The sequence below is a fragment of the Nothobranchius furzeri genome, chromosome 7, assembly GCF_043380555.1.
Source record: "Nothobranchius furzeri strain GRZ-AD chromosome 7, NfurGRZ-RIMD1, whole genome shotgun sequence".
Classification (NCBI taxonomy): domain Eukaryota; kingdom Metazoa; phylum Chordata; class Actinopteri; order Cyprinodontiformes; family Nothobranchiidae; genus Nothobranchius; species Nothobranchius furzeri.
In genome coordinates this window covers 70,950,000-70,961,529 of record NC_091747.1, presented here as the reverse complement: position 1 = coordinate 70,961,529, position 11,530 = coordinate 70,950,000, and the positions used below count along the sequence as shown (strand labels likewise).

General features: G+C 41.9%; 2 protein-coding genes across 5 annotated transcripts in view; one reads left to right on the top strand and one right to left on the bottom strand.

Annotated features, from left to right (window-relative positions):
• LOC107382312 (myosin phosphatase Rho-interacting protein) overlaps nucleotides 1–8,272 on the top strand; it is a 44,419-nt gene extending 36,147 nt beyond the window's left edge. The window contains exons 14-20 of one of the 4 annotated variants that reach the window (XM_070553677.1): nucleotides 1–366; nucleotides 437–671; nucleotides 756–855; nucleotides 990–1,149; nucleotides 5,139–5,252; nucleotides 7,826–7,912; nucleotides 8,005–8,272. The exon at nucleotides 1–366 is cut by the window's left edge and continues 271 nt beyond it. In XM_070553677.1, the coding sequence (XP_070409778.1) occupies nucleotides 1–366; nucleotides 437–671; nucleotides 756–855; nucleotides 990–1,149; nucleotides 5,139–5,252; nucleotides 7,826–7,912; nucleotides 8,005–8,151 (1,209 nt within the window). In that variant the 3' untranslated portion in view covers nucleotides 8,152–8,272. Of the gene's footprint in view, nucleotides 367–436; nucleotides 672–755; nucleotides 856–989; nucleotides 1,150–5,138; nucleotides 5,253–7,825; nucleotides 7,913–7,984 lie in introns of all 4 variants that reach the window. The other 3 variants (XM_054751761.2, XM_070553678.1, XM_070553679.1) reach the window with 3 other exon arrangements.
• On the bottom strand, nucleotides 8,266–9,867 carry smdt1b (single-pass membrane protein with aspartate-rich tail 1b). Its single transcript, XM_015954425.3, has 3 exons — nucleotides 9,476–9,867; nucleotides 8,679–8,843; nucleotides 8,266–8,505 (listed from the first exon to the last, which is right to left on the bottom strand). The coding sequence occupies exons 1-2, from the start codon at nucleotides 9,635–9,637 to the stop codon at nucleotides 8,706–8,708; spliced, it is 300 nt and encodes a 99-aa protein (XP_015809911.1). The 5' UTR covers nucleotides 9,638–9,867; the 3' UTR covers nucleotides 8,266–8,505; nucleotides 8,679–8,705.
• Nucleotides 9,868–11,530: the final 1,663 nt, after the last annotated feature.

Genomic DNA, 11,530 nt, shown 5'->3' with positions numbered 1-11,530 from the left:
GAGGAGGTCCATCCCTGTGAGATGGGCAGCAGGTGGGACTCCATGGAGCTAAAAAAGGGGAGTGTCCATGGGCCTGCTATTGAAACCGAAGACTCAGATGTCAACAGGAAGTGGGCAGAACTTGAGACGCTGTCATTCAGGGACATGTGTGCCCAGTCTTTCATTGGACCCCAGGCTTATCAGTCATGCTCCCTGCAAGTGTCAGAGTCTCCTGTTGGTCCTCAGTCTTTTCCTCACAGCTCTGAAGAGGCCGAGCGGTCTGTTCCTGGTCCACAAACCTTTTCATGTGATTCACAGAAGGATAGTCTTGTAGTAAATGGTGCTCAGAGCCCCCAAATGACCACAGCTGATGTTCTTCAAAAGGGAGTAAGTCAGTTAACCTTCCATGTATCATCCTTTTCTCCTTATTTCTGTACTTTGTAAATTTGACGCCCAGGCCGTCTCTCTTCGGAAGCAGGTTGAGAATATTAAACAGGAGCATGCAGCCATGGAGATGGACGTTGAGAGCCCCTGTGGCCCTGGAGCTCCATGTAGGGCCAAGCTTCAAGCCATGGAAGCAGCTCATCAGAAAACCTTGCGTGAGCTGCAAGAGAAACATGTCAGGGAGAAGAAGGAGCTGGAGGAGCAGAGAGATCAGATGCTGCAGGAGAGGAGCCAGGCAGCTTGTAAAGGTTAGACCAGAAGTCCTCCATGTCTCCACCTACTCTGTAGTCAAACAGAATTCTGTTCACTAACAACCCAACTGTTCATCACAGCTATTGAAGCTCTGAAAACAGCTCACAGAGAGGAGGTGGAGAAGGTCAGAAGGTTGTCTGGAGGAGAAGCTCTCATGGATTCTTCCCATGGAGGTCACATGTAAGTTTACCCCGGGCCTCCGTTATCCTGCTGATAACAACTTCCTCTCAGGCTCGGGATGCTCTCCACTCTGCAGCACCCCTAACGTGACAATGCTTCTCAGCTTACTCCAGACTTGTGTTCGTGCTCTTCAGGCCCCAAGCGGACGTCTTGCACGGAGAGTTAAATGTGTTGTCAGAAAACTTCTTCCAGAAGTGCCAGGAGTTGAACCGAGCTGAGCAGAGCAGCAAGAACAGAGACGTGGAGCTGGAGCTGAAGCAGAGAGATCTGGAGCAGCTTCAGAGAGAGAACAAGGTTTGGGACTTTAGATCACAGCGCTGGGAAAAAGTACTTCTCCTTACTTATGATTACTTTTTGTTACATTTCAATATTTTGGTCTGTAAACAAACCTCAGAATCAGACAAAGGTGCTCTGAGGAAAGGTAGTTTCCAAAAGATGGGTTTCTTTATTAAAGACCAAGTTCACTGAGAAAAACAGTGTTTATTTGTTCATTTTGAAATACTATTGGTCACTCTGAGTTTAAGATGCAAGCTAAACGTGAAAATAATATTCTACCCCTATCTCCTGCATTAGCTGCCGATTCATCACACTGAAAATGTACCGTCACGGACTCACCCATGTTGACTCGCAACGGGGAAGGCTGTTGTTGGTTTAGCGTCCAGGAAACAGCAGAGAACGTCTCGGACGTTAGCATTAGCAGCTCCACCACACTCTCTGAGTGGGAGCGACTGGGTAGGCCAGGATCTGCTCTGGAGTGGTTCTTCTCTTATCTGTCTGAGCGTTCCTTCTCTGTGGCCGTCTCCAAGTTTAGTTCCTCCACCACCTCCCTCACTCATGGTGTCCCACAAGGTTCTGTGCTGGGGCCTCTGCTTTTCCTGCTCTATCTGCTTCCTCTTCATCACATCCTGAGCCTCTTTTAACCCTCTCAGGCTCAAAATAAAAGGACTAACAACTAAGTCCTTCATGGTTACAGTAATCCCTCGTTTATCGCGGTAGATGCATTCCAGACCTGGCCGCGATAGGTGAAAATCCGCGAAGTAGGGACTCCCAGCATGCCCCTCGCGGGGATTCCCTCCACGTCGCACCTACGTCACAAACCGCGGCTATAAACGGAAGTCGCCTTTCCAGCTCACCACTCACTCATCATTTCTTCAGATTCATGATCAGAGTTTCCAACCTACCGATCAATCCAACGAACTATCAGCTCATAGTAAGTTATCTTACTTACTTCTGGAAAGCCCGGCATTTACGTGTCACTTCGTTGACGCTCGAACGCTCGGGGGTTTCCTAGATCAGCCGGCGTTTCACCGACGCTATCACTTCTGCATCTGTGAAACCACGCTCCCTACAAGCTCAGCTCCCGAATCCAGCCGGCCTGTCTGACATACAGTACTATATTGAATTATCGTATGATCACATTCTCTTTTGTGGGTAAAATTCAAGAAAATTTTTTTTTACTTGGTTTTTTTTTGTTTTATTACAAAAAGTGCATTTTATGATGAAATTGATGAAAAAAAACAAGAATTTCTTGATATTTCGCATAGAAAAATACCGCGAATCAGTGAAAAATACCGCGAATCTGCGAATTCCCCCTGAAAAATGCTCCAAAGAAAAAATCCGCGAAGCAGCGAATCCGCAATGAACGAACTGCGAAGTAGCGAGGGATTACTGTACTTCTCAGTTAAAAAATGCTCATGAAATATGTACGTGGAGTAACCAGGTAGCTAAGTTTTAACAATGCAAATCTGCAATGCCTGCCTCCAGAGGGTTAAAGGACTCTCCTACCATCTTTATGCAGATGACATCCAACTGTATATCTCCTTTGAGCCCCATGAGATGTCTAAGCTGCAGATGTTACACACCTGCTTAGACTCTATTAAAACCTGGATGGTGGGAGCTTTCTACAGCTGAATGAAGATAAGACTGAGATCCTCATCTGGGCCCCAGACAAGCTGGTTCCCAAATAGGGCTGGGCGATATGGCAAAAATTGAATATTACGATTTTTCAAATATTTTATCACGATTTTGATTTTATCACAATTTTTTTATCCATGAATACATAACTTTAATTGCATATTAAAGAAGAGAAACATTGAATAAATAAGCATTTATTCAAATTAGGGATAATCAACACAGTGCTAACACACTAATATTGTAAACTCACACCAGTGATGATAAAAGTCCTGAGAGAAACAATTACAAAAATCAGTTTTTCTCGATTTTCAAATAACTTAAAAATAAATTAAATTCGTAAACATATTTAAAATGCAAACATGTGAATTGCAAACGTATTGTGCAAACATTAACTTGTTCAAAACACTGATGAAATAAACAGGCACACATAAAGTTTCTTAATAAAATGCAACAGAGTTAGCGTTGTGTAAGCAGTTCTAACACTGGAGTAATGTCGTGAAGAAAATTATTCTTCCATCAATCCAAGCAAAACTAAAACAAGACATGTCAGGTTTTTTGCCAGGAAGATGAGTTTGTCATGTGACAATATTGCCACCAGTGCTAAACTCTCGCTCAGAGGGAGAACTTGTTGCAGGGATGCGAAGATACTTCTGAGCAAGCTGACTCACTTTTGGAAAAAAGACCTCGTGGGTCTTCCACCATTCAAGTGGATTCATTTCACTATCCACATTGGGTGTGGACAAGTAGGCCTGCAGCTCCTTTTCAATCAGCTCTCTCTGTGTGGATTCTTCAGCGGATGTTGAGGGAACTGCTGCAGTTTTGAAAAAAGCAGGTCAACGACTTCCTTGTTTTCTTTGCTGGCTGTGTTTCAGGGCTTTGGCTTTGTGGTGTGGAGGAGGTAGCGGGCACTGGGTGCTCTGATTCAGGGGTCAGCAGAGACTCCCGATCAGCCACAGCTCTGCTCAGCCTCTGCTCTTTCTCTGTGGTGTTAATGTTCTGGGATTTAAATCTGGAATCGACAAGAGATGCCATGTCTAACAGAGCATCAGTGACAGGATCCTGGTGCTTTTCTGTGAGGTAGTTGACAATGGATGTTTTTATCCAACACATTCTCACTCCCAGCACAACTGAACTTGAGACAGTTCTCCACACCTTCATCTCCTCACGCTTAGACTGCTGTAACTCTCTTTTCACATGTCTGAGCAGAACCTCCCTGAACCGTCTACAGGTGGTTCAGAACGCCTGTGCTCGGCTTCTGACCAAGTCCTCCAAACACACCCACATCACCCCGCTTCTCCTCCAGCTTCACTGGCTGCCAGTCAGCTTCAGGGTTCATTTCAAGATCCTGGTTCTGGTCTATAGGGCCTTACATGGACAAGCACCATCTTACATTGGTGATCTTCTTAGTCCCTACACCCCCAGCAGGTCCCTGAGGTCCAGTGATCAAAGCCTACTGGGTGTGCAGCACCAGGCTAAAGACCAATGGTGACAGATCATCTGCTGCTGTGGCCCCCAGACTCCCCCTGAGCCTGAGATCAGTGGACTCAGTGGTCTCCTTTAAAAAGCAGCTGAAGACTCACCTGTTCAGGCTTTGCTGTGACCTTCATCATCACCCTTTCCTTATTCTGCTCTTATTCCGCCTTCCCTGGGATCTACTGATTCCCTCTTTCTTATATTCATTTTCTCTCTCCCTTTCCTTACATTTTTTCATCACAATTTGTTATATTTTGAGTTTAAACATATTTTAATAATATTTTTAAAATACATTTTTACATTTTCATTGTTTTTGTTTTTATCATTTTTTTACCTTGAGAGGCAAAATATAAAATATCATTTTCTTTCTTTTCTTTCTTTCACATGGCAGAACTCCTCCAGGCTTGTGTTATTTGTGGAGATATGCTCTCCACAATGCTGAGCAAATGGAGGCAGTGAAAGAGTCGCGTTGTTGTCGTCCAATCAGAGGAGAGATGTCTAAATATCAGGAAATAAGACTCCAAATTCCGGTGTTTTCTGCTCCCCTCTTCTCTGTCTCACTTCTAGTTCCTGAAACAGGAGCGCCAGAGGCAGCAGTGACTGGATCCAGTCTCTCCCATCTCTGTGGAGGAATGTTGTCCCATCCTTCTTTACAAAATTATTAGAATTCGGCCACATTTGGAGGGTTTTCAAAGCATCTAACTGTAGTATATACTACACTAACGAAGGTCAAAGTTCAGATATTCTTCATCAGGATGTTCTATCAGAATTCCAGTTGCTAAAGCAGCACAGCAGTCCCAGACCACCACCATGTCTGCCCCCCTCCTCCACCTCCATCATACTGTAGAGTTATACTGTTTGCATTTCTAATAGTTCTTCCTAACCTTTTCTTCCAGGAGCTGAAGAACAAGCTGGCAGAAGAGATCAGTCGAATGCGTTATTTCCTCACAGGTCAGAGGTCAGATGTGGGACCTGTTTGCAAAGCTGAGGACTCTGCATCAGGTTTAGAGGTACAGAAGAGTTTAGTTTGTCAAAGTAGTCATAAAGATCCCAGCCTAGCATTATTTACTCAACAGTGACACTCCAGTCATCACTCAGAGTAACAATGCCTCACGGTGGGACCCTGAAACACTTAGGTCCAAACAAATAGGCCAAAGCAGTTGTGCTGTGTTTGTCTTTAAGCTCAGTTTATGTTTATGTTTATTTATTTAGCAGACGCTTTTATCCAAAGCCACTTACAATTTTTAACCTGTAGGGCATGTTGTGATCTGTGGGGGAAACCGGAGTACCCGGAGGAACCCCACGCATGCATGGGGAGAACACGCAACTCCACGCAGAAAGGCCACAGCCGAGTTTGGAACCTGCAACCTTCATGCTGCGAGGCAACAGTGCTAACCACTGCGCCACCATGCAGCTCAGAAATAGCGCCCATCAGAAGAAGTGTCATGCCTTACCTTTTTATATCTCATGACCTCCTTTTGTTGAGTGTGCAGCCACAAGCACCACGCTGCAGCGCATGCTGCCACCTAGTGGTTGCACATCTCTAGAGCAGCAGTTTAATCTGGAATACTCTAAATCAGGGGTGTCAAACTCAAATTCACACAGGGCCGAAATGAAAATCTGGGACGAGTTGCGGGCCAAACTTGATTTTTTTCTAAAAAAGCGAATGCAAATTTGCACATTTTCTTTATCAACATGTATGCAATTTTGAACCTTTTAATTTGGAAACAAACTTATTTTTGCATTAACACTGAATGTGGAATAACCAAATTACACACGAGCAAGTCAGTTTTAAATAAAAGGCATCAGTGGTATTCATTACTTGTGGTATAATCAGCATTTTAAAATCTATTCAGGATTTATGTTTTCTTGTTTATTAATTTTTCTTATTTTTTATTCTCCTTTTTTCTCCTGTAATACGTGTCATCGCTGCTGTGACGTCTAGCTTTCCCCACTGAGGAACAATAAAGGGATTTTCTATTCTATTCATCTATCTGCAGCCTTTCCACTTCCTGTTTACTGTAGGTTAAATCTTTTCTCACGGGCCAACAACAAAATAAAAATATCATTTTATCTTAAATGAAAATGCAACATCTCACCTGTTAACTTTCATGTTTTGGAGCAGAAAAAGAGCATAAAACCAACATATTTAAAGCTCAGTTTGCTCCACTGGTTAACTGTGATGCTCACCTGTTCCAGCCAGATACCTGCATCATGGGGTTGATCTGAGCTGAGGAGGAGACTCCTGTTGTTTTGTTCATCTTCATCATAATAATGACAACATTAGATGACAACAGGTGCTCACATAGGTTTGTGCTGATGAACATGTCTGAGCAGCTTGACCACGTTGTTGTGTGTCGGAGAGGAAAAATAACAACGACAGCAGCCACAGAGCCGTGCTGGTTTGAGCGTGTCGCTGCTCGCTGGAGTTATATCGGCTCTGTCTGGAAGTTAGTTGGAAAACTTTCTCTTTCAGTCGTGAACACATTACTGAGCGGCTAGAATCTCCGTTTCTGGGCTTCAACGTCAGAAAATAGCCGAGTAAACTCGGCGCTGAGAGGAGTGTTTGGTTTGTCCGAGACAGCGGAGCTGCAGACTCCTAGCCTAGTGAACTAGACCAAATTCTTGCTTTGCAAAGTTTAAATAATACATTTATTTAGTCTGGCTTGACAGGCTAGCAGACACCGGCAGCAGAAGCTGGAAAAAACACAAAGGAGGGGGCGCTTTGGCTCCGCGCTAACGCCGCAAAGCATCACGGGAGTTGTAGGCTTTGCGGTAAAATCGGCCAGAGGGTCAGTTTTAATATATTTTTGATATTTATCTCACGGGCCACATAAAAATGCTCCCTTGTGTCTGACACGTGCTCTAAATTATGAAAAAACACAGGCAGCCCACACATTAGTGATGTTATGTCCCCAGAACCTCGTTAACACAGAGAGTCTATGTGGATATGTTTATGATCTGCGAAGGAAGTTTACTCTACAATCTAATATCTGACTTAGAGATTGTTACAGTATAATTTCAGCTTTATTGATTCTGTGGACTTGAATGAAATATTCAAATCTTGATCTAATCTAGATTAGCAGTGCATCAGGATTGAGAATCTAATCCAATTCTGTAATTCAACTGTCAGATTTTAATAAAATAGTACATTAAATATAAAGTCTCTGTTCATAGTCAAAGTAATCTTTACAAGTGAACTTGTTCCATCATTAGGATAAAACAGTCATAGGAAATTATCCCGTATTTGACTTTAGAAACTAGTTAGGAACTTTTAGCTTTTTTCCAGTCAGGAATTTTCTTGACTTGAATTTCTTTATGTGGACTTTTCTCAAGCACTGGCACTATTTGAGCAGAAATACTCAATAATATATAAATTTGGTGGTCAGCTGAAGATGGTAGGACACTTGCATTGTCACTGCACATCTGAAAAAAAATCTGTAAAACTGCTACAGACACGCAGATTAGCCTTCTTTTTTGTAAGAGCCAAAAGAAACTTAATTTGTCTGCCTGTGAACTGCTACAAAACTAATTTCCATTTTTTAACAATACCCACAGCAGATTAACATTGTGAATATTTCAGGTGACGCTAAAGGCTAAAGAAAATGAAGTGCAGTACCTCAAAAAAGAAGTCAGCTGCTTACAAAATGAAGTGCAGTCTCTTACCAAGGTAGGTCCTACGAATGAACTCCTGTGTTGCTAATATAAAGAAAATGTTGAGTTTATATATATATGTATTTAGTTTCTTTGTGTTTGATCCAGGAGAAAGAATTAGCCTACAAGCTTTATAAGGAGGCCTACGTGGAACTGAGCAACATGAAGGGTCGTAGCCAGTTGGAAAAGAGCTCCCTCAACGAACATCTGAAACTGACCAATGCTGCACTCCAGGAGGCAACAAGACAAACCTGAAGACTTATTTAGAGGAACAAGGACTGTCAGCTAGTGCAGAACATTCAGCAAACCCCTTAGAAAATCTATTGTAAATCCATTAAGCATTCAAATAAATAAATAAAAAAACACATATTTTCAATTTTTAAACAACTCCGTTTATTTAAGTTGACTCGAATACAAACATGCAAACAAGAGCGAAAGCAGAGCTACTAGTTCTGATTCACAAGATCGGATGTTTTTCAAAATGGGATAAATATCAGAGAGCAGATAAGAGATGAGCGGATCTGAAAGACGTCCTGTAGAAGTCAAAGTGCTTATCTTCCCCAACGTTCTCGTCCCAGCTGGTATTTTCAGTTCATATTGCAAGGTGCCCTGTGAATACACATTTTTACAACAAATTAGCAAACAGAAACGCTCTGCGGGTGCTTTGGCTCTTGAAGGGTTAACATGCTGCTGACACACCCTCTATGCAGGATAAGATTACAGCTAAAAGGTCTCAGGCATCATGTTTCGTCAGGTGTGGCTCAAGGAAACATTCCATTCACCTCTTTTAACGTTGCATATCATCATCATCAATCATCATCGTCGTCATCTTCAGGTACAAAGATGTCGTGCTCCTCCAGCAGAGCAGCAAAGTTCTTGCTGATCAGAGTTCCCACATAAAGAAAAGGCACCACCACCACCGTCATCCTGATGAGACCAAAAGGTGTCTGCAGAACAAAAGAATAAATGATGGGTCCCACCTGCTACACCTCAGTAAAACAGCGTTAAAATCACTGGGATCATGTTAAAAAAGTTGTCTCGAATCCCTAAGTTGCAAAGTTTTAGCACTGACATGTGAAAAAGGCTTTTCAGATTCTCCACTGAAATATTTATGACTATGTTACCATAAAATACAGTTTTAATCCTGGTTTGGCTTTTGGCTTGCTTGACTTTTTTCTCGTTACAATTATACGGAACCAATAAGATATTATGAAGAAAGTATTTTGGATTGAATAGATTACAGTATCATATCGCATCTTTTCTTTCTTCGTATTAAATTACCTACACGTAAAATAAAAACACTGCACAGGCGGACATTAAAATGAAAACATTTTTCGCCTAACTAACACATTTTCATAGATCATTTGTCTCCTTTTCCCACACAAAACTTTACACGACAACCTTGGTTTATAAAGCAATTACAGGTCATTACTTCCTGTATGTGTGCTTTAACCGGCGCTCATTGGCTGACGGAAAAAAACGATCCCGTCTCCTGCATTTCTATTGGTCATTGCGCTACGTCCCGCCTACTCTGCTTCTTGTCGATTAACTCTCGATGCGAAGCAGAAAAAACACTCACTTTCTCTGGTTTGGGAAGCATTGCCCCAGACGACGTGGATACCGCGGTCCTAATCTGAGTCGGTCTACAAATATCAGGTGTTTTTGAGTTGGCGTTACGACTCATAATGCGGCTATTCCTGTGGAAAAACCGCAGCGGTACTCGGAGTACGCCAGTCGCCATTTTTTCTCAGTCGCAGTGAGACGCTTCCTGCCGCAGGGACAGCGATCCCTTTGTGGGCGTGGCTAAATCAGTAAGATGAAACCACTCAGCCATGAAGTCGGAGCTGTCACAGATATCTGTGCTATTATTTCAAGGCAGATATTAAATAAAACTTGTTCTGTGGTCTGCACATGTCAACATATTGCTGGTGGTCTGGGAAATTTCATTAATACATTTGTAATTTGTTAAAAAATAAGACTGAAGAAAACCACCGCATCCTAATTTTCTCTGTATCTGAAATTTGTTTTATAAATATATACAGTTGTTCAGTCATGTTAAAAAAGTAAGTATATTACCCTACTACTTTGTTTTATTGTTGTGTGGTTTCAAATGTGATTCATGAATAAATTCATGTTGAATCTGATGTGAAAAATGATTAATGGTATATTAAAATGTATTTAATAAGTTTTAATAACAACCTTCCTTCTCACATTCATCCAAAATAAAGGAAGCTCAAACAACTATGTGTAAATTAAGAATACATCTTGAGTTAAAAAAAGTTTGAGCTCTCAAGCTTGACTCTTTCTGAAATTCTCTTTACAAAGTTTAGGTTTACATTCACGTAAAACTCCATAGCTATCAATGTGCACTTAGGCCGAGATAACAAGGGCAAAGCAATGACACAAACAGCTCCTACTAATATCAACCCTTTTTATGACCAATAGTTTTATCTTGATGGTAATAAGGAATTATTATTCTGTTTACTTTTTAGAAGTATGGGACCTCTAACTTTATGTCTCGTGTCACATGACATGGTCCTGACCCCAAACTTGGGAATGTGTACATCAGTCCCAGATATAGAAGATGCTTTTAGATGGACTGGATCCAAGGGTCATTTCAGGTCTTTGTATGGAGTTCAGAGCTGGAACATTTTCCTTATGCACTTCAAAACCTAAGTGTCAGAATCTTAAAAAGGATAGCAAACAGTAGAATTGCTAGAATAGTGAGAGACAGTAGTAGAACAGTTAAGTGCAAAGATGTACTCTCTCTGTTTTTTCTTCTTTGGGTTTTATTATTGTTTTATTGTATTTTATTACGTGTTTTGTGTAAAGTGACCTTGGGTGTACTGAAAGGCGCTTTGAAATAAAATGTATTATTATTATTATTATTATTATTATAAGTGCTCGCCCCATAACAAGAGTGTTGCAGGATTGCACTGTGCTTGGCCTGTTGCCAAGACAACTGCTCAGAAGTTTGGAATCACATGGAAATGCACTTGTATTCCATGGAAACACATGAAATAAGTCTGGACTGGAAATTTGGAAATAAACAGTATGCAGACAGGGTCAGAGTTTAAGATTTTAATGGAAGTGAATTATTGTTTTCTTTTTGTTCTTCTGCAGTTTCTAACGACTAAAAGACTGGAAATAGCAATCATGTGTGCAGGTGTCAGTTATAATATTAGAATATCATAACAAAGTTGATTTACTTCATACTTCAATGACAACATTGGTTGCAGAGGTCCTGCTGAGCCTCTAAATGGAGGTCAGGCAGCTGCACATACCTGCTGCAGATCTCCTGAGGTCCGCCTTGTGCTCTCCTCCTGGAGCTGACTGAGAAGAGCAAGCCATCTTGTTACTGTCCCACAGCCTGTCCCCCCTTCTGCCACGACTGGCCATCACTTGTAATCCCCATCAGTTAACTTGCACTGACCTCGTGCCCACTTGGTAGGTGGGCCTTCTGGTTGGTATAAAACAAAGGCTTAACCAAAGGTCAGCTCCAAATTTTCTTCAATCCCATCATTTGCAATTATTTGCAGAAAGCCAAATAATCAGAGAAGCAGCCAGGGTAGCCACTGGATACGGGGCGTGCTCTTTTCCTTGAAGTGCAGGTACTTGATGGGTACTTGATGTC

Excerpts from the sequence above, each read along its gene's own strand:
- smdt1b (XM_015954425.3), bottom strand. The coding sequence starts at position 9,637 with ATGGCGACTGGCGTACTCCGAGTACCGCTGCGGTTTTTCCACAGGAAT. Across the intron at positions 8,844-9,475 it reads TGCTTCCCAAACCAGAGAAA|ACACCTTTTGGTCTCATCAG; the intron begins GTGAGTGTTTTT and ends TTTGTTCTGCAG.